Source organism: Leptonychotes weddellii, chromosome 11, assembly GCF_054177405.1.
Source record: "Leptonychotes weddellii isolate Sample4059 chromosome 11, ASM5417740v2, whole genome shotgun sequence".
Taxonomy (NCBI): Eukaryota; Metazoa; Chordata; class Mammalia; order Carnivora; family Phocidae; genus Leptonychotes; species Leptonychotes weddellii.
In genome coordinates, this window is record NC_138379.1 from 15,407,028 (window position 1) to 15,433,608 (window position 26,581).

The following is a 26,581-nucleotide window of genomic DNA, read 5'->3' on the forward strand; positions in this document are numbered from 1 at the left end:
CACTGCTAGGTCTCTGTTAGAGCAGCCAAACCACAACTCTTAACTAATAAAATCAACCATCTGTGTTAACGAAAACCAAGCGATGGTAACATTTTAAGACTGAAAGATGAAATAATCCCCAAAGCAAACTCAATCAGAGATGATGCTGACAACCCAAGTGGCTTCGGTATTTTACAGTTTTACATCATGGTCCTGTTTATTCTCTTTCTAGGTTTGCTGACCCAATTCAGGATACGCCCACAGGGCCTCAAACCAAACCGGATGGAGCCAAGCCAGAGAAAAAGCTCATTTCAGAGCTGATCCTTTCAACACTGTAGTTACCTCCTCCGTTTTCAGATTAAGTAACTCTTTTTTTTTTTTTTTTAAGATTTATTTGACAGAGAGAGACACAGCGAGAGAGGGAACACAAGCAGGGGGAGTGGCAGAGGGAGAAGCAGGCTTCCCGCGGAGCAGGGAGCCTGATGTGGGGCTCGATCCCAGCACCCTGGGATCATGACCTGAGCCGAAGGCAGCCGCTTAACTGACTGAGCCACCCAGGCGCCCCCAGATTAAGTAACTCTTTAAACTTGCTTACATGTTTCCTAAGATGTGCCTTTTTATGGGAACACACAATAATTGCTCAATATATAGCCACTGAATGTTCAGGCAAGTGTGGGACACAGTCAGGTCCAAGTTCAAATCCCAGCCCTTCCACTTACCAGTGGTGTGACCTTGAGTTACTTCCTTCTCTGCAGAGTACGTATGGATTAAATAAAGAAGGCATCTACATTACAGGTTATTCTATTCTGAATCTCAAATGAGGTCATGTATACAATGGACCCAGCGCAGAGCTCGTCACACAGCAAGCCTCTGAAGAGAAACTGGCGTAGCTCATTGCCAGCATGCACTATTCTTTCAGCATGCAGTGCCACTATGTATGTAGGCCTCCTTTAAGCATGTCGTGCCTGACACAGTTAGAGCCAAAAATAATGACAAAGTTTGAGGTCATCAAGTTCAACCCACAACACAAGTTTCTGGATAGTTCCATCAATATTGAAAAATACCTCAGATGGGATACTCTTGGGGTAATGGAATTGTTCTAAAATTGGATTTAGTGACGATTACACAACTCTGAATTTCTTTACCATTTAATTATATACTTAAAGTGGATGAACTTTAGGGTTTATAAATTATCCTTCAATGAAGTTTTTAATTTTTTAAATATTTTTAAAGATTTTATTTATTTATTTGAGAGAGAGAAAGAGAAAGAGAGATCACGGGCAGGGGGAGAGGCAAAGGGAGAAGCTGACTCCCTGCTGAGCAGAGAGCCTGGAGTGGAGCTCAATCCCAGGATCCCGGGATCATGACCTGAGCCAAAGTCAGATGCTTAACCCACTGAGCTACCCAGGCGCCCCTGAATGAAGTTTTAAAAAAAATATCTTAATAATCATATGAATGAGTTAAAGAACTGGAATCACAAAATACAGTGGATGTTACTTTATCAAACCCAGGAGAAAAAAGAGCTCTCAAAATGTTCTATGCACATCAACTTATGGCCCGAGCAACATGAAGTAATAAAGAGACATTCTTCTGTTTTGTCGAGGCCATATTATGTACTCGAACCTAGGCTGGCTGACAGGAGCTCACTACCTAGACGGAGAACAGATGTACATATAAACAAATCATTATAAGACATATTATGAGTGGTACAATAGAGGTAAGAACAGAGGGCACTAATGCTTCGGAGAAAAACTAGTTATGTCTGGGGAGTCAGGTCTAGAGCTTCACAGATTATATTTCAGTTAAGTTCTGAAAGAATAAAAAGGAATTCATCAGGCGGAAAATATATTCTAGTAGAAGGAATAGAATACAAAAAGGCAAACAGCTGCAAGAAACTACAATGTATGCCATAGAAGTGATGCATTTACAAAAACCTTTTATTGAACAGAGCTTATAAAGAAATTCATGGGCATTCTGTTATATATGTCATGCAATGTGCATATCATACCTCATCATGGGCAGTTTCCCATGCTAGCACAAACAGACGTACTTATATTAACCGTTGTAGAGTATTTTATTGTAAGGATATATTATATGCATTCCTAGCAAAATCTGAAAACATTTTTTATTTAGCACATTTCCTCAGGGGACCATAATGGTTAGCTAACGTAAGAGGTCCCCAAGCACTCCATGGAGAGGAGCGATCATTCAGTCCTCCAAGTCCTGAAACCACCAGAAACAGGGTACAAAGACTGATAATAAACATGTTCTTGCCCAATGGCAGGGATGTATGCCTGTGAGTGCGCACGCACGTGTGTGTGTGTACGTGTGTACATGCATCTATACCAGGAAATGAGACTTGTTAACCAAAGAGTAGCTAACTCTTCAGTTCACTGGGGTAGCCACTGATTGGTCCTCCTACACAAAAGGAAAGAAGGGATGGGATTTGTAGGCAGCGATCAACCCGGAAAACTCCCAGGAAAATCTACAAAATCTGTTGATGGATTCTTTTATTCTGACCAGGGATCTCAGAACTATATGACTATTATTAACAGTTGTGCAGAGTTGTAAAGTTCAATTCAGATTTTTTTCCAAGACATAAATTTATACTCCTAAACATAATCCGATAAGAAATATCACTTTAGCTGGGATATTGAAGAAATATAAATGCATGCATAGGAGCTATTTTTTCCCTTACACTGTGTGCATGTCATACATTAAATGTTTCCTTTCTGAATGGCAAAAAATTATCCACGATCAGAGACAAAATAAAACCCCATAAAATAGAACCTTACTTATAAAACTACATTAATAGCTAAACATTAAATATTTTCTGGATGGTCTTCAATGTATGGACATGTTCAAAATATATCCTTCCCCTCCCAGTTTTAGTAAGATATAACTGACATAGAACACTGTGTTAGTTTAAGCTGTACAGCATAATAATTTGATATACGTATATACTGCAAAAGGATTACCACAATAAGCTAACATCAAAATTATGGAAAGCTGCATGCATTTCTGGGTCATCTTTGCATATGGGCCATGCTACTCTCCATTATGATTCCAATTTTAGTATGTGTGCTACCGAAGCGGCACCAAAATTTATCCTTTATACATATGAATTAAAACTCAAGTTTAGGGGCACCTGGGTGGCTCAGTCACTCGAACATCTAACTCTTGATTTCGGCTTAGGTCATGATCTCACCCTTGTGGGATCGAGCCCCATGCCAGGCTCCACACTCAGCGTGGAGTCTGCTTGTCCCTCTCCCTCTGCTCCTCCCCCTTCTTGCACATGCATGCTCACTCGCTCTTGCGCTCTTAAATAATCTTTAAAAAAAAAAAACAAAAAACTCAAGTTTAAGTAACTTAACACAAAGAGGAAGAAGCAGTGTTTTTGATGCCTAGCTATTAAAGGGCCAGAAATATTTGCCAGATGCCCAATGACCAAATAATCCATCAAGTCCTCTCATGAAAAATTTAAATTCTTTTGCATTGTTCATTTGCTTCTCCTTTTAAATTCTGGCTCTAAACTATTTCTCCTTGCCAAAGAATGGAACATCTTTTTTGATCTGTCAAATAATAACACTGAAAAGCCTGAGAAAAGTTAACTTGAAATCTGCATGCTTTTATAAACCTGATTAACATCTTCATCTATACTTAAATTCTCTTTTCTCCCAATCAGATTATAAGTCATCATAAATTCGGCTTCAAGCCTTCTTTGTTTGTGTATGTGTATACAAATAATTCTTAAAATTCTATGCATAAGCAAAAAAAAATTCTATGCATAAGCAGAGAGGCTTCACTATGTTCACATCAAATTAAATTCTCTTTGACATCAAGTTTTACATAGGATATTTTAACTAAGCTATTAGTAGTTTCATTTTACTTTGTAGGCATCGACTGGTATCTTGATATCTGGTTATTTATACCATACACCAAGCGTTTCTGTGAAATTTCACTATCTCTCTGAACTCCATTTCACAGCTCACAAGCTGTTTCTGGAGTTAACTCAATATGCTAATTTTAGGCCATCCGCAGGTGATAATTGCTATACCAGGAAATTTTTTGTTCCTCTTAAGATACTGTTAAAATAAGGCTACCATGACTTGTAAGTTCAGTGGTTAAGAATATTAGAAAAGTAGCAGTAAACATGATTTCTAGACTTGTTTTCTTCTGTGTTGAAGTTGTTTCCAAAAGTGTACAGCAAACACTTCAAATTTAATTCTTTCCTAAAAAGTGATAAAAGTCGCTGCAGTAGTCTCTCTCCAACAATGAGAGCTTCAAATCTTTACAGAAAAAAACAAATATTTCCTACTTATATATATTTTAGTGACACTTTCATCAATCCTCACCACAAAAAAGTTCCAGAAGCCTAAAACCAAAGGGAGAAAGGTCAATATAATCTTATATTGCACCTATATATTGCATCACTTTGTATGCAAGCTGGCCATAGCATATACAAATATACCAAAATAAATGAAAGTCTTTAGCAATGACAGCTCAATTTAGAATTCTTCCTGGGGATACCACATATTCAATTTCAAGAGTGAAGTATTTACTGGTATTTATTACCACAGCTGTATATATTCTGGCTGGGAAATAAATAAGAGGCTGATTTAGCTCATTAAAAAAAAAAAAATCAAATCAGTATTATTAGATCATTTAGCTGAGATACCGGACTTAAAAATGCATTGGCTGGCCTAAAAAAAAATCTCTGAAAATGTTATATTAAAATGTAACCATCTTAGTAGTCTTAAATATTTCTCACATTTTTGGGGCAATTATTTGCACTGTTTCTGTAATTAGAAAAGCCCCTACAAAAAATGTTATTTCTGAAAGAAATTAACATGAATAATTTTTTTTCTCTTTTACTTCTCTGATATCAGTAGTCAAGAGCTCATAGAAGGAATTTTATTTTATACCCAAAAGCCAATCCAGGTTTCCCTGCATTTTAGTTTATTATGAAAACTTGTACAAGCACATTACATAAATTATGCAAATTGTTTTACATGCAAGTGATTTATTTTTATAAGCAAATTATTTTTGTATCATGTAACCTCTGGCATTTGGTCAGTTTCTGTAAAGAACAGGACAAAGAAAACAGTACTGTATTATGCTCAAGAAGACAACCAAAACCCCAAATGGAAAGATTAAAATTCAAGGTCACTTAGTACAATAAGGAAACAAATATTGTCACCTACATCACCATTATATATAAATAGAATTTAAAGTGTAACAACTTAACCCTAGATTCTGGGCAAAGCCCCAAGAATCCAGGCTATTCATATAAATAATTAGGTCATCACAAATCACCACTTTGTCCACATCTGCCCTGCCTTCTAGCCCAGAGAAACCTGCGTGGAGTAAACAGGATCTGAATTCAAGCAACTGAAACATGAACTCATACAAATTAGAAGGAAATAGATACAAATGCCTTAAACAAGTTTTCAGTTGGAATCATTAACAATAATTTGAAAAATCATAGTCTGGTAGTGAAAAGAATTACATAAAATAACAATGATGTTACACCATGTCTGTTTGGGAGAAATTAGAGGGTGACTCATTGGAAGTCATGCTGGAATGGCACTGCACGCATTTCCTTTAGAAACTGTGTAATTTGAGCTCTGTGGTACTGAGAATACAACCTCCTTAGAAATTCTTAGAATGTCACCTGTATGGCTAAAGGAGTACTTACTGCGTGGGGGGTAAAAAGCTTAATTAGGTAAAAATTTTCGAGTGCTTTGAGATTTCCAAGTATTATTTCATTTTCCTCTTTAATAATGTTTTAAGTATGTGGAAGTTAAGAGTGCTCCTTACCATTGCCTCCCCCCATTTTACTTAATCTGAAATTCAACCCCACACCATAAAAAAACAAAGTTTTTCCTTTTGTAATAAATTGCTTTGATATATATTAAAATAATTGAACTGAAGAAAAATAAAAGAACTTTCCAGAACAGAGAGGGCTGCATGCCAATGGATAATAATGAATCTAAAGCCATAATCTATGACTCTAAACAAAAATAAAAAACCATATACCACCATACACCGCTTTCCAAGTTGCTAAGAGTTTCCATTACTTAAATTTTCCCCAAATAAGCTGACTTCTCAAAAAGTGATAGGTTTTAGGAGGAGAAAATAATTTCTAAAGTTCTCAAAGAGATTTTTACATTTTCACCCATTTGTGAAAGGGTGAAATATATAAGGCTTTTCTCCTATAAACTAGCTTTGCTCTGAGCTGGGAAGAACCTTAGAACCAATCTACAACCACTCACTCGTTTTTCACAGATGAAAGCTATGCAAAGACTGGTTGTCACGCCGTCTGGCAAACCCATCATTTTGTAGTTATGCCTGAGGCAGCCCTGTTACTATGAGACCCTAAGGGCTAAATGTACCCAATTATTTGGAAATTTTTAGGAGCATAAGGTTAGCGGCTTTCAAAATGGATTAAAAGACTCTAGAGACTACTTGGAACGTCTTCATCTAGAAAAGCCTCAGGTGGGGGGTCAGGGTTGAAGGTCATACTCTCCCTTCCCACAATTTATTAACTTCCCAGTGTTGTTAACTTAAATTCTTGGGGCAGCAGGGAGGAATACATTCTTAGCATAATCCCTAAATTAAATACAATTAGAGGGATGAACAGAGAGTCTTCTCCTAGATTTCCAAATTATTAGAGGGCTCCCTCTACTGGTGCTGTATCACATGCCAAAGGCAAATGCCGGTAAGAAAAAGGAAACCAATGCTTCTCCTGGGCTTTTCATCCATCCAAACATTTATTATCTATGCCATGGGCCAGGCATAGCATTACACACTTCTGGCTGAGCCACATACGATGAACACATAGTGGTAGGAGCAGGGAAAAAACAGCTTTTCGAAAGCATGCAAAGCACTCTAAGTGCTTTGACTTCAGATAATCATAGGGACGGAACAGACTGATTTCGTTAAAACCATTCTAATCCTTCAACTCCATCAAGCAGGTACTCAGTTTGAGTACACTGAATACCTGGAGTTACCCGCACAGGGGAATGCACACTCAAATGCCTGACAGGACCGGGCAGGTGACCTAAAGGAGCACAGTGGGCCAAACCGCAGGAGCGACTGGGGACTGCAGTGAGCTGGAGAGGGCAGGCCTCTTTATTCAGCAGACTCACCTGCTCGCTCCTCCGCCCTGCCCACTTACTGGCATGCAGCAGTTCAGGTCCGAGTTTCCTCATTTTCAGATCTTCCCCCAGAGAAGCTAGACGTTGGGTGTGGAATATCCCAATCCTGAAAACACTGCCTGAACCAACTGAAATATGTTGGTAGGGCACATGCAACCCAGACTATTGGTTTGCAACCTCTGGCCTAGAATCAGAAGGGGAACTCACCTTTGGCCCATTCCACTTCTGGCAGATCCAAAGATCACAAAGTTCTCACAATTTACTTGACTGTAAATATCAACGATGGATCTAAATTCAGGGCCACATACAATAAGTGGGTTCCTTATTCCCAAAGAATGAGGATTTTCAGTTTTGTAATTCGTTCATTTATTTATTCAAAAGCATTTGTTGGGGGCGCCTGGGTGGCTCAGTTGGTTAAGTGTCTGCCTTCGGCTCAGGTCGTGATCACTGGTTCCTGGGATCCAGTCCCGCATCGGGCTCCCTGCTCAGCGGGGAGCCTGCTTCTCCGTCTCTGCCTCTCTCTCTCTGTGTGTGTTTCTCGTGAATAAATAAATAAAATATAAAAACAAAACGAAAACAAAAACCATCTGTTGTATACCTGCCGTAGGTGAGGCCCAGGGCTAGGGAACGGCAGAGAACAAAAAGAACGCGGGACCAGCACTCATGGGGCTTACAACCTGTAAGAGGCACTACACTGAGAATGAACTGCTGAGTGAAGGAAAGATGTGCTGTGCGTGACGAAGCTCCGTGGCTGAGAGACCTGGCCGACTCTGGAAGGCTCCCTACCGGCCCCCAAGGACAGAACACTGTTAGTTGAGAACTGAAGGATGAGTAGCATGAGTCAAGTGGGAGACGGGGGAGCTTCCACGGAGAGTGGGCTGCCTGAGGGAACATGAGGTTCAAGAGAGTGACGGGGCCATGACCCGAATGCAGAGAAGTAGAGGGACGTAGACCTGAGGGGAGACTGGAGAGGTGGGCGGCAGCCACGTCAGGTAGGTCCTTCCCTATAGGTCACATCAAGGAGTCGGGACTTGAGGACAAGTCCTTGAAGGATCTCCCAGGAAAGTGACGTGACCTAGTGTAAAATAACACTTTGGTTGGGGGACGGAGACTGGACTGGAAGGAGACAAGGTGGTGTAAAAAGGCTGGTTAGGCTGTTCCAGCAGTTCCCTCTGAAAAATTTAGGGGCTTCAAATCTGGAAGGAATCACAGGGCATGAAAAGAAGTGAGTTGACTTGCAAAATACTAAGGAGGGAGAACTAACTGGCCTTGATTAGGTATGTGTGTCTATGTGTCTGTGTGTGATGTCATGCTTCCTCTCTCCACGCTAAATATCTCTGGTTCTTTCGGCCACTCCTCGTAAGACGTGGTTTCAAGCCCCCCCTTTGGCTGAACATCTAAAGAAGGAAAAACTAAATTCTGATCCCCTATTTAAGACTCCTCCCCAACCCCAAATAAAACAAACAAAACCAGTGTACTGCACTATAAGTGGAGGTTGTTAATAAATTTTACCTTGGGTCACACCCCCACCCACTTCTTTCCCTGCTCTAAGAGAGGTAATAAAGAAGGCTGGAATGTCCTCTCCATTTTGTCACAATGGTAGCCTGCACATTTCCTGAGGGATTCAGGTATAGGCAGGCAACTACCAATCATCCACCTTCTTCACCGATACCAGAGGCAGCTTCAGGATCCAGTACCATCAGAGGGAATGGTTTTCCCACCCTTAGATAAGAACTACAGGGAGGGGCGCCCGGGTGGCTCAGTCGTTGGGCGGCTGCCTTCGGCTCAGGTCATGATCCCAGAGTCCTGGGATCGAGTCCCACATTGGGCTCCCTGCTCGGCGGGAAGCCTGCTTCTCCCTCTCCCACTCCCCCTGCTTGTGTTCCTGCTCTCGCTGTCTCTGTCAAATAAATAAATAAAATCTTTAAAAAAAAAAAGAACTACAGGGAGTTTAGGTGGTATTGCTTGGGTAGTGTTCATCTGAAAAGGAGTGAAGAGTCTATAGTATTTTGAGGTCCTAAAACTGTCATTAAAGGAATCTAAGAACCATCAGGCCTAGAGGAGGCAGTCAACTCCGAATTTGGCAGATGTTTAAATAAGTAATCTCAAATCCGAAACAAACAATGCAAGCAAGATCAGTTTTAGAACCTGTCTTTGAAGTGGTGTGGAGCTCGATGCCCTGCCTGTTTGAAACCAGACTTGTATTTACTTACCTGCCTCTGGAGTTGTGGGACTTCTCCCATTTCCCACTTTTTCTCCCATAGTAATCAATAGTCGTACAATAATTTCCTTTGCAAACTCTCAGTATTCTGAGATGGAAAGCCCTCCAGGATAAAACCACAGCTATTTTAGAGGAGTCTGGGTCAATATCTGGCGGCTTAATTATCTCTAAACACCACGATTTCTGGTCTGAAGGTCACTGTTCTTGAGGAAAAATAAGACTTACTTTAGTTTTTAGTCACAGAGCATCTGAAATCACAAGAAAAAAAGCCTTGGCTAGTAGGACCTCTCTTCCAGTTGATGGCTGATCCACCTGCCCTACTGGTCAACTGTATAGAACTTCCACACCACCCCTCTTCTCACGTTGGCACTTAACTGCTCAGCAGAGCTCCAGAACGAGACGAAACTTACCCCTGAAGGATTTGAGAGCAAAACTGTAAGGCAAGCAACAAGGCTTCTAAATACCCCTGGGGTTACTTTGACTAACAGCTTTATGTCTGATTAAGAGAAAGCCTCGGGCGCCTGGGTGGCTCAGATGGTTAAGTGTCTGCCTTCGGCTCAGGTCATGATCCCAGGGTCCTGGGATCGAGTCCCGCATCGGGTTCCCTGTTCCTTGGGAGCCTGCTTCTCCCTCTACCTCTCTCTCTCTGTCTCTCATGAATAAATAAATAAAATCTTAAAAAAAAAAAAAAAAGAGAAAGCCTCATTAAGCAGGTCTCAGACAATGGCCTGGGAGAGCGGAGCTGGACTGTATGATGACACATCAGGGGTCTATAGTCAAAACTATTTCTTCCCCAAATACTCTTCTGGACCACCCACCACCACTTCATCTGGTGATGACCTGTAATTTCTCTGGTCAGGATATTTCACTTTTATTATTCCTCTGTAGGAATGTAGAACTTATGTGACTTTTTATAACCATCTGACCTCCTAATACAGGAACACATGGACCAAGCCATAATCCTGGACCTGAAGGATCCACGTCATTCAATGCTCGTAAAGTGGCACAGGACCTCCAACAAGATACTGGGGCCTTCCCCGGCAAACATCTCCAAATTAGGGGAACAAGCCCAAGGTCACAAGGGTGCACGGATTTCTCTGATCTTTCCTGGCATGCTTCTCGGCCAGCAGGCCCCTATTGTGTGGTTTGGTGAGGAGATAAAACTTGGGCCAGCACTGATGATGAGAAGAGGCTATTTTCTTTCTTGTATAAACCTTTTTCAATATGTGTGTTATGACATTAGGCAGCAGATACCCATACCCTAGTTCTCCTGATGTCCCGTCACCATAAGATCTTCGAAGATTCTAGAGCCAGACCAATTTTCATCTTCTTTTAAGTTACCCCAGGGCAACAGAAGTTACATTTCTACAGAAAATGGAGCCCCAGCCCTGGCAACATAACACAGTCAACTGAAGCACAATTCATCAAAATACACCAGAGGACACATGGCAGCAGGACCGAAGGACACTAAACCTGGGAGCTTCATGCAGAAAACCTCATAAAGGTGAATACCCTTTTTTCAGTACAACGAAAATAAACACAGAGACCACGAAACACATACACCATGTCACTCTGCCACTACACCCACCTTTCTAAAATGTACATCAGATCACACCTTATTTCTGCTCTAAGGCTTCCCAGGGCTCTCCATCCTCCTGAACCCAGCACCCAAGCTCTTATACACGTGTCTCCTCACTCACCTTTTTGGCGGCTGGTTGGTCATCCACTGCACAGCCCTTGCCTTCTCACCCCTGAACACTCACTGGTCAACTGTGTGACCGAGATGCCAACCCCACGGATCCTGTCTATAGCCCAACCAAGACCACCTGGCTGTCCTCCAGATGTTCTTAGTTCCACGATGAATCAAGCAAGAGTTTTGAACTGTTTTTCCACTAAAAGTGCACATCACAAAGGTACAGGAAAACTCACGTTTACACTAAAGATAAATTAAAGGATGATTATTCAGCTTGATGTAAAAGTGTTTTAAATAGCAAACTCCCTTAGTGCTTTGTAAATGGGACTTGATGTGCAAAAATCGGGCTTACATACAAAAATGTGAAGCCTATATATCCAGCTTCCCTGGTGGTGACACTTCCCACCAATACGGTTCACATATGAAATGATGGGACACGTTTAATAAGTCAGCATGTGTCCCCCCCACCTCATTGCGTGGGAACAAATACATACACCAACATGAAAAGAGAAAACGGAAGAGGAAGAATGAAGAAGTGGGAGAAGCATTTTGCGATCTGTGAAGATCTTAGGATTGGTGCCTCATTCTTATCTCCCTGTTGTTCTTGAGAACCCGAAGGGTACGTGCAGCGCTGTTGGATCTGTACCGCTTTATCCGCAACACCCCCTTGCACTACTCATCTTCAAGCAGGGACATGCGGTGAGCACCACCAGCACACCCTGCTCTGTGCTCAGAGGCCTGGAGGATGCTGTGTGTAGCCGAGGAGTACAGCAAGCTGACTGGTTCTCACAGGTCAAGGTCAAGACTCTGGCCTTTTATCATTAGTATTCTGTAAACTGCCAGCCAAAAAACCATGCTTTGGGAGACAGAGGAGGCCAGGCTTTTACATCATAAAGGTATACAAACATGTAAGTACTGGGGCGCCCGGGTGGCTCAGTTGGTTAAGTGACTGCCTTCGGCTCAGGTCATGATCCTGGAGTCCCGAGATTGAGCTCCCCCATCAGGCTCCCCGCTCAGCAGGGAGTCTGCTTCTCCCTCTGACCCTCCTCCCTCTCATGCTCTCTGTCTCTCATTTTCTCTCTCTCAAATAAATAAATAAAATCTTAAAAAAAAAATGTAAGTACTGACAAGCAGGACGTTACAGGAGAAAATACTAACATATCTAGAGTAAAAACATGACACAGCTTATCTGACAGAGGAGTTAAATTTATCAAAGGAGTTAAATTTATCAGAAGACTAAATCTGTAGCTAATATCAACACTTCTATAAAATCAAATTTAAACACTTAAACATAGTTTTTATCATTAACTCATTAAAATATATTATGAAATACATGTACATTGTTTTAACACTCATTATTTTTAGGCATTTGGCCAGATGTACTAGAAAAGATTATCAAAACAATAGTACACATCAGCCATTTCAAAAGTCAAAACCACAAAACAAATTATAGACCAGAACGTTAATTTTGATCAAAAAACTTTGCTTGCTAAAAAAAAAAAAAAACACCTCACGTTTTTACGAAAAATCTTTAATAGTAACATTCTTTAGGGCCCTTACTATGATTTGGGTCCTCTTCTAAGTGATTTGCACATATTACCTTGTTCAATTCCCAAAACAACTCTGTGAGGTAAAGAGATTAACACCCTCAATTTACAGATGAAAAACTGAAGCAAAGAGGGCAAGTAATTTGTTCAAGGTCATACAACTAGTAAATTTGTAGACTTAATTAACTTGAAACCTCACACAGATTATTGAAGAATGTTAACATTTATACAGGTGGGCCAAGGGAAATACCTTTAAAACTATACAAATATATTCATACCAACCATGTTTTAAAAGTAGCCATTTTGTGTGGGTCTTGCTCCAAATCTACTCAAAGATCCACCTGTTAGTAGTTTACCTCACTTAAACTAAATTTTATGGTAGTAAAAACCCTGGTTAAAAACAATAGTGGAAAAGATACTGTGATCATTTCTTTTATAAAATTATTTGTCATATTACAATATAATTCAGATGAGGTGCCTTTAAGTAGCAAGCTACCAAATGTTACATGGTATTCATACAGCCACAATGAAGTTTTTGTTCTGGTAGCTGATTTGTGTGAACCAACATAGTGCTAAAACTGTACAAAACCACATAAAAACTGAATTAACTAAGCACCTGAAAAGCAACATATATATTACCCAGGGAGAGGCAGAGCCATACATGGGAAGTTGGACAAGGCATAAGATTTCAGGGTCCTTGCACTTGAAATCAAGCATGTAATAGATATGATTTCTCAGGACATGAAGACATAAGGAGAATTTTTCTTTAAACAGTCACAATAGAGCACAATAGAGAAAAAGATCAAGACCATGCCATAAAGTGAAAATTGGTAATTAAGTTCTTATTTCTATTTATCTGGTTAATTCTAATAGTTTTGAGGTAAATATTTTTTGATTTCCTTAAATAGAGCATTTAAGAGTTACTGAAAATGGATTTGGCTTTTCTGTCAGTACTATGGCTCCTTATCTGTGGTTTCACTTTCCAAGGTTTCAAGTTACCCACAGTCAACAGAGGTCAACCGCAGCGTGGAAGCGGATGATCCTCCTTGCAACCTATATCGTCAGAAGGTCAGTAGCAGCCTAACACCAGGTCACAGCGCCTGTGTCTGTCCCCTCGTTTCATCTCATCACGTAGGCATTTTATCATCTCACAAGAAGGATGAGTACAGTACAATCAGATATTTTGAGAGAGACAGTCCACATTCACATAACTTTTATTACAGTGTATTGTTATGATTGTTCTATTTTATTATTATTGTTAATCTCTTACTGAGCCTAATTTATAAATTAAACTTTATCATAGGTATAGGAAAAAACATAGTATATATAGGATTTAGTAGAATCTGTGGTTTCAGGCATCTACTGGAAGTCTCAGAACACATCCCCTGTGGATAAGGGGACTCCCGTATGTTCACATTTGAAGTATCTGACATTGCCTGAGGCAATATTTTCTGCTAGGCTAGAATCAAGGTAAGGTATCTTACTTTTAGTGACTGCTAACACATAAGGAGAAGTGGTGCTCAGATGCTCATATTTGCTACCTATTCCCTATTCTTCCTTTTAGCACATTATTAGCCGTGGTGCCTTTTATCGGCACATACAAGTAACATGCCTACCAACTAGAAACCAGAATAATGTTTATGTGTGGCTAATAAACATCACTCTCTTTACTTGATAGCCCCATACTACTGCACAATGCTTTACCACAACATTTAATTCATCCACTTACATGGTCACAGGGGATACGAAATGGAAATAATTTACCAGTGAAGATCTGTGTGTAGATGAACACTTTGTAAAAACCAATCTTCGGCCTAAGTTAGTTTGTGCAGTCCAACGGCCTACCACACTGTTTGCATATGCTCAGTTGTTAAAAAGCAAAATTATACACTTGGTTGGTCTTCAGCTCTTTCTACTTCCCAAAGACATAAGGAAACAGACCCCCTTCACCTGGAATACCTATTTACATGGAAATAGGAGCTGGCTGAAGTGAACAAACTGATCATGTGCTTTTAAACAGAATGAACCAAAAAAGGATGACGTATTTATAAAGAAGCTGCTTACCTTACAAACAGAAAGAACATTAATATTTATCAGTTTCTTGATGGTCTGCAAAAGAAAATATTGATAATTTTATATACATATCATCATGGAAGTAACCATATTAGATATATATGCAAGTGATCTAGCAAACCACTGAACGTTTCCCCAGATAGAGTAGAGAACTGGAAAATGACAGGCGTCAGGGTAGAGAGGCAAATTTTATTTTACTCTCTGTGTTACAGTACTTTTCTACCAAAAGCAGCAATTCATGCTAATATGTAAAATTCAAGGTAGATGTATTAAGGAAAATCTGGAAGTGAAAGACACTAAATCTAAAATAAATATGCTATTTTCTTTCTGCTAATATCGAAAGGAGATATTATTGAATCTGAGATTCTCAACAGTTTTTTAAAATCCACATATTCCTTCAATGATATGCTTTTCTAATTTTTATTAAAGAATTATGCATGCCTCAAGAATATAGCTTTCATTTTGGTGGGTTTACTTGAATCAACCATATTGCTATATATTAACATATTTATGATCTCTAAACTGAGGTTTAGAATCCTGATACTAAAAGCATAGCTATTTTGATATAATAAAAATAGAACTAAGAGTAATACAATGAGTTATTATTGAACCTGGCACTATACTAATGAGGTTACAAATATTTTCTCATTCAGTCCTTCTAACATTCCTATGAAGTTGCCTACTTTATGGACGTGGGAATGGACACTAAGCATGGTTGGGATCATGCCCAGGGTAACTCAGGGAACAAGCGGAAGAGCCAGAGTGTGAACCTCGGGCAGCTGGATGGACTCCAGGGCTCACGGTGTGAACCATTATGCCACACGGCCTTGCCAATACTTGCATGCATTCTTTTTGTTACTGTACCATACAAAAAAAGACTTACGTTGTCCAAGTCAGGAACGTCCAAAAAGTATTCAGGATACTCATATGAGATTCCCACATTGTTCACTGAAATAAGACGAGATCGTTAGTTGGCTGACATACTTTATTTTACAGATTTATTGAAACAATGAGATTAACAGTATCAAGACTAAAATGATACATACAAAGACATGAAATCCTGTTTATGGCTGGAATGATCTTTCCCATACCTTTCCATCCAAAACCTATCAGTATATGTCTAGTTCAAATGTCTTCTCCTTCATTAAGCCCTTCCTGTACCTACCAGCCAACCCCTGACAAAGGGACTTTGTATTCGCTTCAATTTCTATAGCCCCTTGGAGTCTGTGTACATTCTGCCTCTGTAATAGTTACCTGTAGATATTGCTTCTCTCCTCTCTAGACTTATATTTTCATAATGTAGTAGAAAGAGCGAAGAGTACTACAGTGGAGGCGACTAGAAACTGGAGTTTTACTAGAAATGGAAAGCATGTGACTTGGAATAAGTCACATCTGAGATGCATCTCAGTTTCTTCATCTCTAACATGAGAGCTTGTTTAATCATTCAACAAATATTTGCCACACACCTGTATACAAGACATGCACCAGGAACTAGAAACACCAGGAAGAAAAAGGCAGTTTCTAGCATCATGGAAAATACTATGCTGTAGGAAGAGAAAGGCACTGAAGAAAAAGAATTAAACAATTATTTCATTACAAAATACAGAGTGCCACGGAAGCCTATTCCTGGAGTCTGACCTCATCCAGGAAGTGAGGGAAGGCTTCCTCGTGGAGGCAAAGAGAGTGGGCCAGACTAAATATCTCCAGTGGTTCATCCTTACCAGATCATAAACCCTGAAACATCATGTTTTAGTCTTTCTGTATCTTCCCTCCTCAGTCACCTCACCTAAGGTTGGAACAATCAAGAAGCCAAGAAAAAATTTATATACGATTAGATATATGATTAATACTCAGATACCCTTTGGTTCTCCCTAGTTCTGGAAAGACAAACCCAAAATAAGGAACATTTGCAGGAACCAAGAAAATACATAAAATATGTTGGAGTTTATTTTAACTAATAATGAAATGGATCATCTCCTCTTTCTACATTTACTCACCATAACAATCCTATTAGGTAGTTCCTATTATAATCTCCCTTCTACATAGCAGGAAACCAAAGTTCACAGCAGTTAAATAACTTGTCAAAGGCCATAGAACAAAGTAAGGCTGGGACTTCCACTCTGGAAATATGACTTCAGAGGCTAGGCTCTTTACCACTACATTAAAGCTACCATATTCCTTCACGTAGTATTCAGTTCAGGAAAACAAAAAAAATCAGTAATAATTGGATAATAAACAGAAATCTGGTAGCAATGTTTAATAAAACTGAAGTATTAGAAAGGTTTCAGTAGCAAAAAGATAATGAAATTATGATCAGTCTGCAAAACTTAGAAGGAGCTGTGCCCAATAAACCTGACAATAGTAACACTAACTTTTTCAATAGACTAAGAAAATTCGTAGTTTGAAATAACTCAATAAGCATTCTATATTTAGCAGTAAGCCAGTCACTTCAGGCTGAGTCTCAAGATTTTACTTGCACAACTTGGTCACGATGGACTGAACAACATCACTGAAACTTATCTAAAAATCTGAAAACAAAGGACAGTGGCAAAGCAAATTGTACTTGATTACAATTCATGCTCCATTTGAACAGGGATTATATCTAAACATAATTGATAACTGCAGGTCCAAATCCATTTTTAATTTATTTAACAGGTTCTCTACCCAACAGAAGTTCAAGGTATGGATTCTATAAAAGACCTTTTAACAGTTAAGGCTAAATTAGTTAAATGTGAGGCATTATGTTGCCTTGACTTTGCTTTACCCATCAATAGAATTATAAAGGATGAATCACTCACAGTGTGACTAAGAGAAACAACTAAAGTATCCATTTAAATGCTACAAATAAAATATTTGTTACAAAGTCAGTTTAAAATAAAAGAATACTCAAGGAAAGGTTTTGCCAAATTGTAATATTTTTCAGGATTGAAGAAAAATTCCATCATCTATAGCCAACCCCATCTGCCTTCCCTCTCCTGGATCTAGAAAATTTTCTGTTTTCAGATTTCTTTCTAGCCAATGGAAATATTAATGCTCTATTTCGAATGAAGAAACCTGAATTGTATAACTATAAATCTTTTAAAATCCAATTTTTTTTTTTTAAATCTGGGAACCCTATAAGCAGCACATTTGACTTTGTAATCTTACCATGCACTGCAAGTACAAAGTTGGGCTAAGGAAGCCCACAAAAAACAAAGCAAGCAGGGAAATGTCACTCTGATTAAGGTTGCACCAACAATAGACAATCTTCAGATCTGTTTCTAATTGAGCAAAGGAGAGCTATCAAAACTACCTACTTGTACAATTAAAATGTGAACAGCTATTTAACATAGTTCTAAAGGAAAACATGTTCTACACTGAGAACTTTAGCCCAAGTAACTCAATAGAATCACGTATAAGGGCTATGTTATTATAGCCAAAACTACACACAGAAAAAAAAAAAAAAACATTAAAGCTGGAATAGATCTTTCAGAGCATTAAGCCCAGTTTTATGAGGAGGAAGTGCAATGCCAAGGTCACATAGGCAATTTGTCCTATGCTAGGGCTTAGGAATCTTAAATCCCTTCCTGTTTTGTTAATTGTACTTTTTGCGTGTGAAATAAACACTACCCAGAATCTCTCCACCACTGGTCATCACTTCAGAGTGCAGAGAAAAACAACTGTTGCTCTCAAATAGCTATTTCCATAAACTACTGCACACTAGTGCAAATCTTTTGAAAAAGGCAATCCCATTGCAATTTTATTTTGAGACATGAGGTGGCAGCAGTAACCAAAGGCAGGCGGAAAGCTTTCAGGAATTGGAAAAGGAAGAAAACAGGCTTTGGGTAGGAGTGAAGGATGGAAATATTTCCATTAAAATGTAATCTCATTAAGAATGGGTGTGTGCAATGCCATCTTTATATATTACAGGATTCATTATAGAATTCACCAAACCAAATAATGTCACAAGTTGTCCCACCATTATTCAGATCGTTGGAAATCCCTTCTAAATGGTAGCCATTTAAATTGGCATTAAATATCTGTTTAGTAGTGAGGGTTTTTTTTTTTTTTTTATTTCTTCAAGTAAGACACCAGAGACAGATTTAAAATTTTTTATTCAGTGAGCCACAAAAACCTTTTACTCATGTGAAAGACACCGAGTCTTTCCGAAAACAAAGGATGTCCATGTAATCTCAGAATTCCAACCAGGACTCCAACAATCACCACAGGATCATGAACAGATATAAAATCTTTTCCATCAGTTTCTCATTAGAGTTCTAAGATAAGAAGAGTTCGACAGAAGAGATGAAGCAAACAGAGAGCAGAGGTCACTGACAGACCAAGAACAAGGACAAGGTAAGTGGAAAAAGAATGAGGTGGTGGGCAAAGGAACAATCCTCACAGAGCCGACCCTTGATGGGAAGAACTGTCAAGTGCACTGAGCTCAGGAGCACCCCCCACGCGGAACTTTTGAAAACACGGATACTGATAAAGTATTGCATTCTAAAGACTCAAAGTCCAGAGTAATTCTGAAATGTCACATAAATATTCTGTATCATACTATTGCTAAAAATCATTTCCACATCTCCTACTTAAAAAGAACATATACAAGATTTCTGTTTCTTCTAGATTCTCTTGCTGCTCTTTCTGATCTTACTGGACTTAGAACCCTTTACCAAAACTAGCTGCTTTTGAGATAATGATGTCATTAGAAAATCAGATATTTGGTGTCTGGGTTGGGCATGAGGGAGGGGCAAACAATAAATTACTAGAAAATAAAAATCCATTTGAACAAACACAATAAAAACCGATACAGGCAACAACCACACACAGAACACCTTCAACCTGCTTTTTCCAGATTAATCAGAGGCTTAAGAAATTAAGGTGGTATAAAAGTACATCACCTAATGGTTGGGCTTCCCAATATATGTCAAGTAATGCAAAGTATTCCCGATTTCCCACTCATCAAAGTACAAATGTTAAGGTAATTTCAGTCACATTTACAGTGATATACACTAACCCAGTTCAAGCCCTCAAATTAAAGACTAGAGAAATGGAAAACCTATTACAGTTCATTAATAAATGGATTAGGAACAAAATGTTACCACTTCATTATATTTCAAAACAAACTGAATTTTTTAAATGTAGACTTCAGGAATAGTGTATATGCCAAAAGTAGGGGGAAACCTCTCCTGTCTTAAGCTTTTGAACTAACAGGGTCTGGATCTCAGAGTCCATCAGACACGGGTTTCGGTCCTGGCTCTCCTAGGACCAGCTCCTATAAGAGGCAAGTGATTTCACCGCAATGAGCCTCAGTTTTCTCAATGTCCTTATATATAAAACAGGGCTAATTATTTAAGAAAATTAGATGCTATATATCAAATCTTTAACCCAAGGCCTAGAACATATCAGTACGTTAATAAGTGGAGGAAGAAGAGTTGTTATTTTTGTTTGGTCACTTCTTCAACAGGTGGTTATTGACCCACTCTGTAGCCAACACTGTTCTAGGTGCTGGGATGCAGCAGGACAGGCAAGGTCCCCACTTTCATCAGAGGTGAGCAGCGGCACAGTGCAGAGACAGAAAGACTGTTCTGGGCCTCAGTTAGCCAGAGTAACTGCTTGTACTGATTAAGGGTAGACCAGTTGTTCCTCTCTCCTCTCTTTCAAGTAGATCCAGCCTGACAGTCTACACAGAGTTTGCAAAGTGAGGCAAAGAAAATTCCTTCTTTGCCTTACTTAACATATTGCTGTAGCTAGCACATGTTCATATTCTGACAGATGATATTTGGAACACCATGTAAAACATTTTGCAAACTTTACAGTTTTCATACACTTGTGAGTAGCAATTTCTAAATAAAAGAGAGTTTACAAGGCTTTACATTTGCAGCGCCTTTAATCAGAAATTGAAAAGTTAAGACTGAGTCAGAAGCAACACCACAGAACATTTCATTTCCACTGATTAATTATAAATTGCTATGTGATTCTCATTACAAAACTAGGTAAGATCTGCCATCCATAAATGTGGAAGAAAGGAGGAAAGAAGGATGATACAAGGTTGGTAGTTAAGTCTTAGCGAATGGGAGGAACTATTCGTCAATTTTTTGAACTACTGTTCTATTTACATTTCTGAGATCACACCTAATTACCCAGTTTTAAGTTAAAGGTTCTGCTTTAATTAATACCATTAGTGGTTTTCGAGTGAAAGGAGATACATTTGAATTCTAAGTCTTATTAGAATTCACTTTAGAAATCCAATTTCATCCAACACATCTAATGGACTAGAAGGCACTATGCTTAGTCTGACAATGTTCCTTATGAGTCTCCTAGTCGTAAAAAGAAAAAAAAAAATCCATGTACCTATTCCAATTGCCATGATTGGTGACACTAGGCTTCAGTCTCATTCAACACAAAGGAGGGCACAGACACCAGAGATCCAAAGATCTACTTGAACCTCCACTTGGATTTCTCACAGCTCTCTCAAGTTTAACATATCCCAAAGTGAAATCATCATTATCTTTACAGAATTTGCTCCTGATCTAGAGTTTCTTGTCTTTGGCAAACAGCACACAGTTGTTCAAGTCAGAACCTGCAAGTTTCTAATTACTACTTGTATAATCCTGGACAATGTATTCAACCTCCTTAAGTCTGTTTCTTGTCCATAAAATGGGCACAAAAATAGGAATGCCTACCTTACGGTATTGTTGAGGATTGCATGAGATTCGTTAGCACGGAGGCTGACATATAAAAGCACTTAAGGATGTTGACAATAATGATCAGAAAAACCAAGCAGCGGCTACTGTTATTGATCACTCCTTCTATCAGACAAAACCTTTGATGAGGACCCTCCCTCAATAGATGTTGGTCCTGTTTCTATTTCCTAATCATCTCTGCAGTCAATCTACTTCTAACCATTCCCACTGCCCACATCCTAAAGTCACCACCATCATCTTATGTTTCATTGCTAAGAGAAGCTCACTGGTCTCCTTTTATTAATTCTTGCCCTCTTACACTCGGAAGTCAGAATAATCTCTCCAAAATTTTAGTATGATGTCGATTTGCTGCCTACACTCTACAATGTCTACACCGTCCTTCCATTAAGCCTACACCTATTAACCTGATTTTCTAAGCCTTTCGTGATCTGGCCCTGCTCAGTCTCCTGACTCTGGCCACTGTCCCCTTTGCAGTGCGTGCTCTAGATCTACAGGTCTTCCATCAGCTCCTCCAAGCTGCCAAGCACATTCGCCTCTGGGCTTTTCTTCTCCCTGGGATCCCTTCCCGTATCTCTTCTCCCAGGGCTGATCAGCCTTTAGGTCTCAACTTAAATGTTACTTTCTCAGAAACCATCTCTGACACTCTCCACTTCCTCAGTAACACAGCCATTCAGTATGTGCAACACATTCCCAAATACTTCTTCAGGAGCTGTCCTCCATGAAAGCAGAAACAGTATTGGCTTTATGTACTGCGGTATCTCTGGAATTTTACTTGTTGAATGAACTGGTACATGAATCAATCAACAAATAGGAAAGGAAAGGTACCCTATAATGAAGTATTTGTCTTGGATTCCTGGGGTAGAGGTTCTAAACCCTTGCAATTTCCAGGATGACAGGAGTTTCTTTGTTATTCATGGTGGGCCTCTGGATCACACCTGAGTTTATGCTAACGAGATGAATCAGGATGGGGCTTAGTCACCCAAAAGACCAACTGTGTGACTAGAAGGTTAAGACTTTGAGCCAGCCCAACCTGAGAAAAGGGAGAGGGACTGGAAACTAAGTTCAGTCACAGAGCCAGTGATTCAATTAATCATGCCTACATAATGAAACCCCAATAAAAACTCTGGACACTGAGCTTCTTGGTTGGTGAACATCAATGTGCAGGGAGGGTGATGCATCCTAACTCCACACTGAAGCACTGAGTTCAGAACCCTCTTAGAACTTGTCCCATGTGTCTCTTTATTTGGCTAGTGTTAATTCCTACCCCTCATAATATTAAACTGTAATTGTGAGTATAGTGCTTTCCTAAGTTCTGTAAGATGTTCTAGCAAATTATCAAACCTGAGGGGGTCACGGGAACCCCCAGATTTGTAGCCAGCTGATCAGAAGTGCAGGTGGCCTGGAGACTGCTGAACTTGCAGTAAGTGTCTGAAGTAGGGGTGCTCTTGTTGGGGACTGTGCCCTTGAACTTGTGGAGTCCATACTAACTCTGGGTGGTAGGGACAAAATTTGATTGCATTACAAAAGGGATGTTTTGGAAGTGACTGAAACCCCTAGAAGGAACAAAAATCATATCATGGTATAACAGGGAAGCTCCAGCCTCTCTGCAAGCTATCATCTCATCATGCTCCTGTAAGCCTTTCCTGTAGACTCAGCTAACAGCTTCTGCCCTTTCTTGAGCCTGAGCAATTTTATACCTGAGCTATAGGGTGGGGTAGCAGGGGGAGAGATGGGTAGTTATTTCCAAACACATGAAACTTATCTTTGGTGCTCTCTCAACTAACTTTATTTTGTCTTTCTCTTCTTTCTCCCTTTCTCTGCACCCCACTGATCACCAGCCCACCACTATAGTTTCCTCTTCAAGTCTCTCCTTTTCCATTTCAAAATTATTTTTCCATGTCTTTCACTAACTACAATAGCCATTTCCTCCATGTGACTGATTCAGCAAGAAGTAAACCAGGAATAAACTCAATGTATTAATCCCAATGAGATGTAAATGAAGATATCACTGGCCCTTTCCGAGACATTTTATCATTTTTTAAAAAGATTTTTTATCCATTCATTTGAGAGAGAAAAAGAGAGAGCGAGTGAGAGCACAAGCAGGGGGGAGGATCAGAGGGAGAGGGAGAAGCAGACTCCCCGCTGAGCAAGGTGCCAATGCAGGGCTCAATCCCAGGACCTCAGGATCATGACCTGAGCTGAAGGTAGACACTTAACCGACTGAAACACCCAGGAGCCCCCGTCAGAGACATTTAAAAAGTGAACTTAAAGCTAAGTGGTTTGTTTGTGGGTTTTTTTTGAGAGAGAAAGAGAGAAAGCATGTGTGCGAGAGCCAGGAGTGGGGCAGAGCAAAAGGGAGAGAGAGAATCTTCGGCAGGCTCTGGGGCTTGATCTCACAACCCTGAGCATCATGACCTGAGCCGAAATCAAGAGTCAGAGGCTCAATGGACTGAGCCACCCAGGCGCCCCTTCAAGTTAATTTCTAATTAGTAAAGTTCCTGAGGAGAGCAAGAAGCTAATAAGTAGCTTTATAAATTTCTAAGCCCTCTGAAGAAGCAAGACTCTTCTACTTGTAACTTCCTTAATCAGCTGGGACTGGGAAGCTGCACAACTCCTAACAAGTTCCTTCCTTCCCGGAGATCCCAGAAGAGTTTTCCTCAACCCAGTTCCTTCAGCCCTTTGGCTCTCTCTCCTCAGCCTACACTTATACCTCTTCCTTTGATACACTGGGGACTGAACTATAAGGAAGCCATCTCTGGATTCCAACCCAAATAACCTAGAAGTTTGCCATTTGGAAGCTAACTGGCCCTTTCCCCCCGTAGCTAATGATACTCTTGGGTCTTCTGTTAAGAAGCTTTAAGGACTTACGTATAAATAGAAATAGAGTAGACTGATCTTAACTATTCATCTCTGCTCAAACCATATTTTAGGATATATATTCTCAACATTTGACTATTCTCTATCCTAGAACATTCTGGAAAATATAGGTTTTAGGGGAGAAAAATGGAACACATATGCCTCCCAAGTATTTCCTATATTCCATAAGGTTGCATGGGCAAGGGTAACAAAAAAATATTTTTTGCATTTAGCCAAGGAGAAAGGAAGGACACTAATAAAAAAATAATCTATCAAATATATAAGTGGAGCAAGTATTCACTTACAAAGGGCATGGGAAGAAAGAGAATAGTAAGTTCTAGTCCAGCTTTTGCAATAAATCATTTTTTACCATTAACTGACTTGTATTATCTATACTATGTTAGATCTATACTATTTTATTATCTATGCGATTGTTATTATCTATACTATGTCTAAACTATTGTTAATACTATACTATTAAAATACCTCTTGGGGTGCCTGGGTGGCTCAGTCAGTTAAATGTCTGCCTTTGGCTCAGGTCACGATCCAGAGTCCTTGGGATGGAGCCCCATGTCTCATTAGGGAGCTGGCTTGTCCCTCTCCCTCTGCCCTTCCCCCCACCCACCCCCGCCCCCGCCTCATTCTCTACCTATCTCTCTCTCTCAGATAAATAAATAAAATCTTTTAAAAATGATGCCTCGTAATAAAATTATGACACTGCGTACAGAGAGAAAAAAGTCAATAGGTAACAGTCCTGAACACACTAAGCCAGCACAGCATCACATCAGCCTGTACAACTGATTCTCTTGATTCTGCAACTTACACAACGCACGACAGTATGTGTGGAAAAGACCTTGACAGCATTTGGCATGGGGAAATTCTTGGTCTAGGATGCATTAAGAGCTTGAATAAAGCAATGATTGATTTTTTTTTTTAATGAATCACAAACTAAATATTTTTTTCCAAGAGGACCTTTTTATTTTTCTTCTAGAATAAAGAATGTCACTTTTTACAGGTTAAAAAAGTCATAGTAGGGGAATTTGAAAAAGTATTATCTGTGGCATACTTCAAATCCAAGGCTACTCTTTTGGCCTCGGTCAACTCTGCCTCCTGCAATGTATTGTGCAAAGTCCTCCAAACCCATTTGGAGCATGCATGAGAATCTCTCCTGAGGAATCAAGTAAGTAAGCATTATAGCAATCGCATTTTGTTAACTGATTGTTTGCTTATTCAAAGCAGTATTGATGTCATTTTCTCTAAATAGTTCAAGTTTTTTAAGCTTTCTCAAATCTGTGTTTCTTGGCATTTGCCTGAAAGAAGACAGCAGATGCTTACTTATTTTACATAACAAGAGTTAAGAATCCAACTTCTCCACCTTAAGCATTTATAGTCTTATCAAGTTACGGTGACCTTTCTGTATAAATTCAGACAATTCATAGCCATTTTCTCCCCACTTATCTTACTGAAAACTTGATGTTTCTTTCATGACAAAGGGCTTTAGCATTTTCCTATGTAATTCTTACAATACTAATTTTCTTTATTAAGCACTGACTATACACTTTAGTGGTTAATGCTATTCAAACAGACAGAGTACAGGTTGGTGATTTATTTTTCATTTCATCATTACCAGTTTCATTAATACTCAGTAGAAAAAAATCCTTCTTATGCCTTCATATGGATTGCAAGGTCTTACTAGAAACCAACCTACATGCTTATTATTTTAGGAGATGTTAGAAAGGTGAGACTGACGTTACGCAGAGGAGGAAGGAGAATTTCCCCCTTATGAGACGGAGATGGAGTTACGTGGGATCTGGCTGGGGAGGAGAGGGAAAGTGAAGGAGCTACATACCCAGGGAATTATAAGAAAAAGACATCAGACCTACCCACCCCCCCCAGACAAGTTCTATAGTGTTATGTCCACCCTAGAGAAGGAACTGTAAGATGAGAGTTGAAATATGACCTGGTGATAACATTTAGCTCATAAAGGTGTTTATATTTACATTTAAGGTGTTTTTAATAGTTCCCTCAAAAACCTTGACAAATTAAAATTACAATGCAATATATCTGTTAGTAACTATCAATAATTACATACACCTTATGAGTAAGGAGACAGTTGTGGTAGAGTAGGAAGAAAACTAAGTATATAACCAAAGAATAAGATAATGTATATGAAAATGGTGTTACAGACTTAAAAGGATCATGTAAACATTAGCTATAATTATTTTTATTATTGATTTGTCACCAAATAAAAGTTTAAAACAAAGTTGTGTGTGTGTGTATGAATCAATATTCAATCAGAACAGTTTGATTACAGTAAAGCTTTAAAGCGGGGTCTCTCAACCTCAGCACTACTGAGATTTCAG

At 39.4% G+C, this 26,581-nt stretch overlaps 1 protein-coding gene and 1 non-coding gene across 4 annotated transcripts in view; both read right to left on the reverse strand.

Moving 5' to 3' along the window:
* Positions 1–26,581, reverse strand: part of HSD17B12 (hydroxysteroid 17-beta dehydrogenase 12) — a 225,367-nt gene that overhangs the window by 91,090 nt on the left and 107,696 nt on the right. For all 3 annotated transcript variants that reach the window (XM_081798289.1, XM_081798288.1, XM_081798287.1), the window contains 2 exons: positions 15,557–15,621; positions 14,665–14,709 (listed from right to left, as the gene is read on the reverse strand). In XM_081798289.1, coding sequence (XP_081654415.1) covers positions 14,665–14,709; positions 15,557–15,621 — 110 coding nt within the window. The remainder of the gene's footprint in view (positions 1–14,664; positions 14,710–15,556; positions 15,622–26,581) is intronic.
* On the reverse strand, positions 2,975–3,078 carry LOC115937786 (U6 spliceosomal RNA). The gene has a single exon (XR_004073012.1). It is a non-coding gene; the product is annotated as a U6 spliceosomal RNA (small nuclear RNA).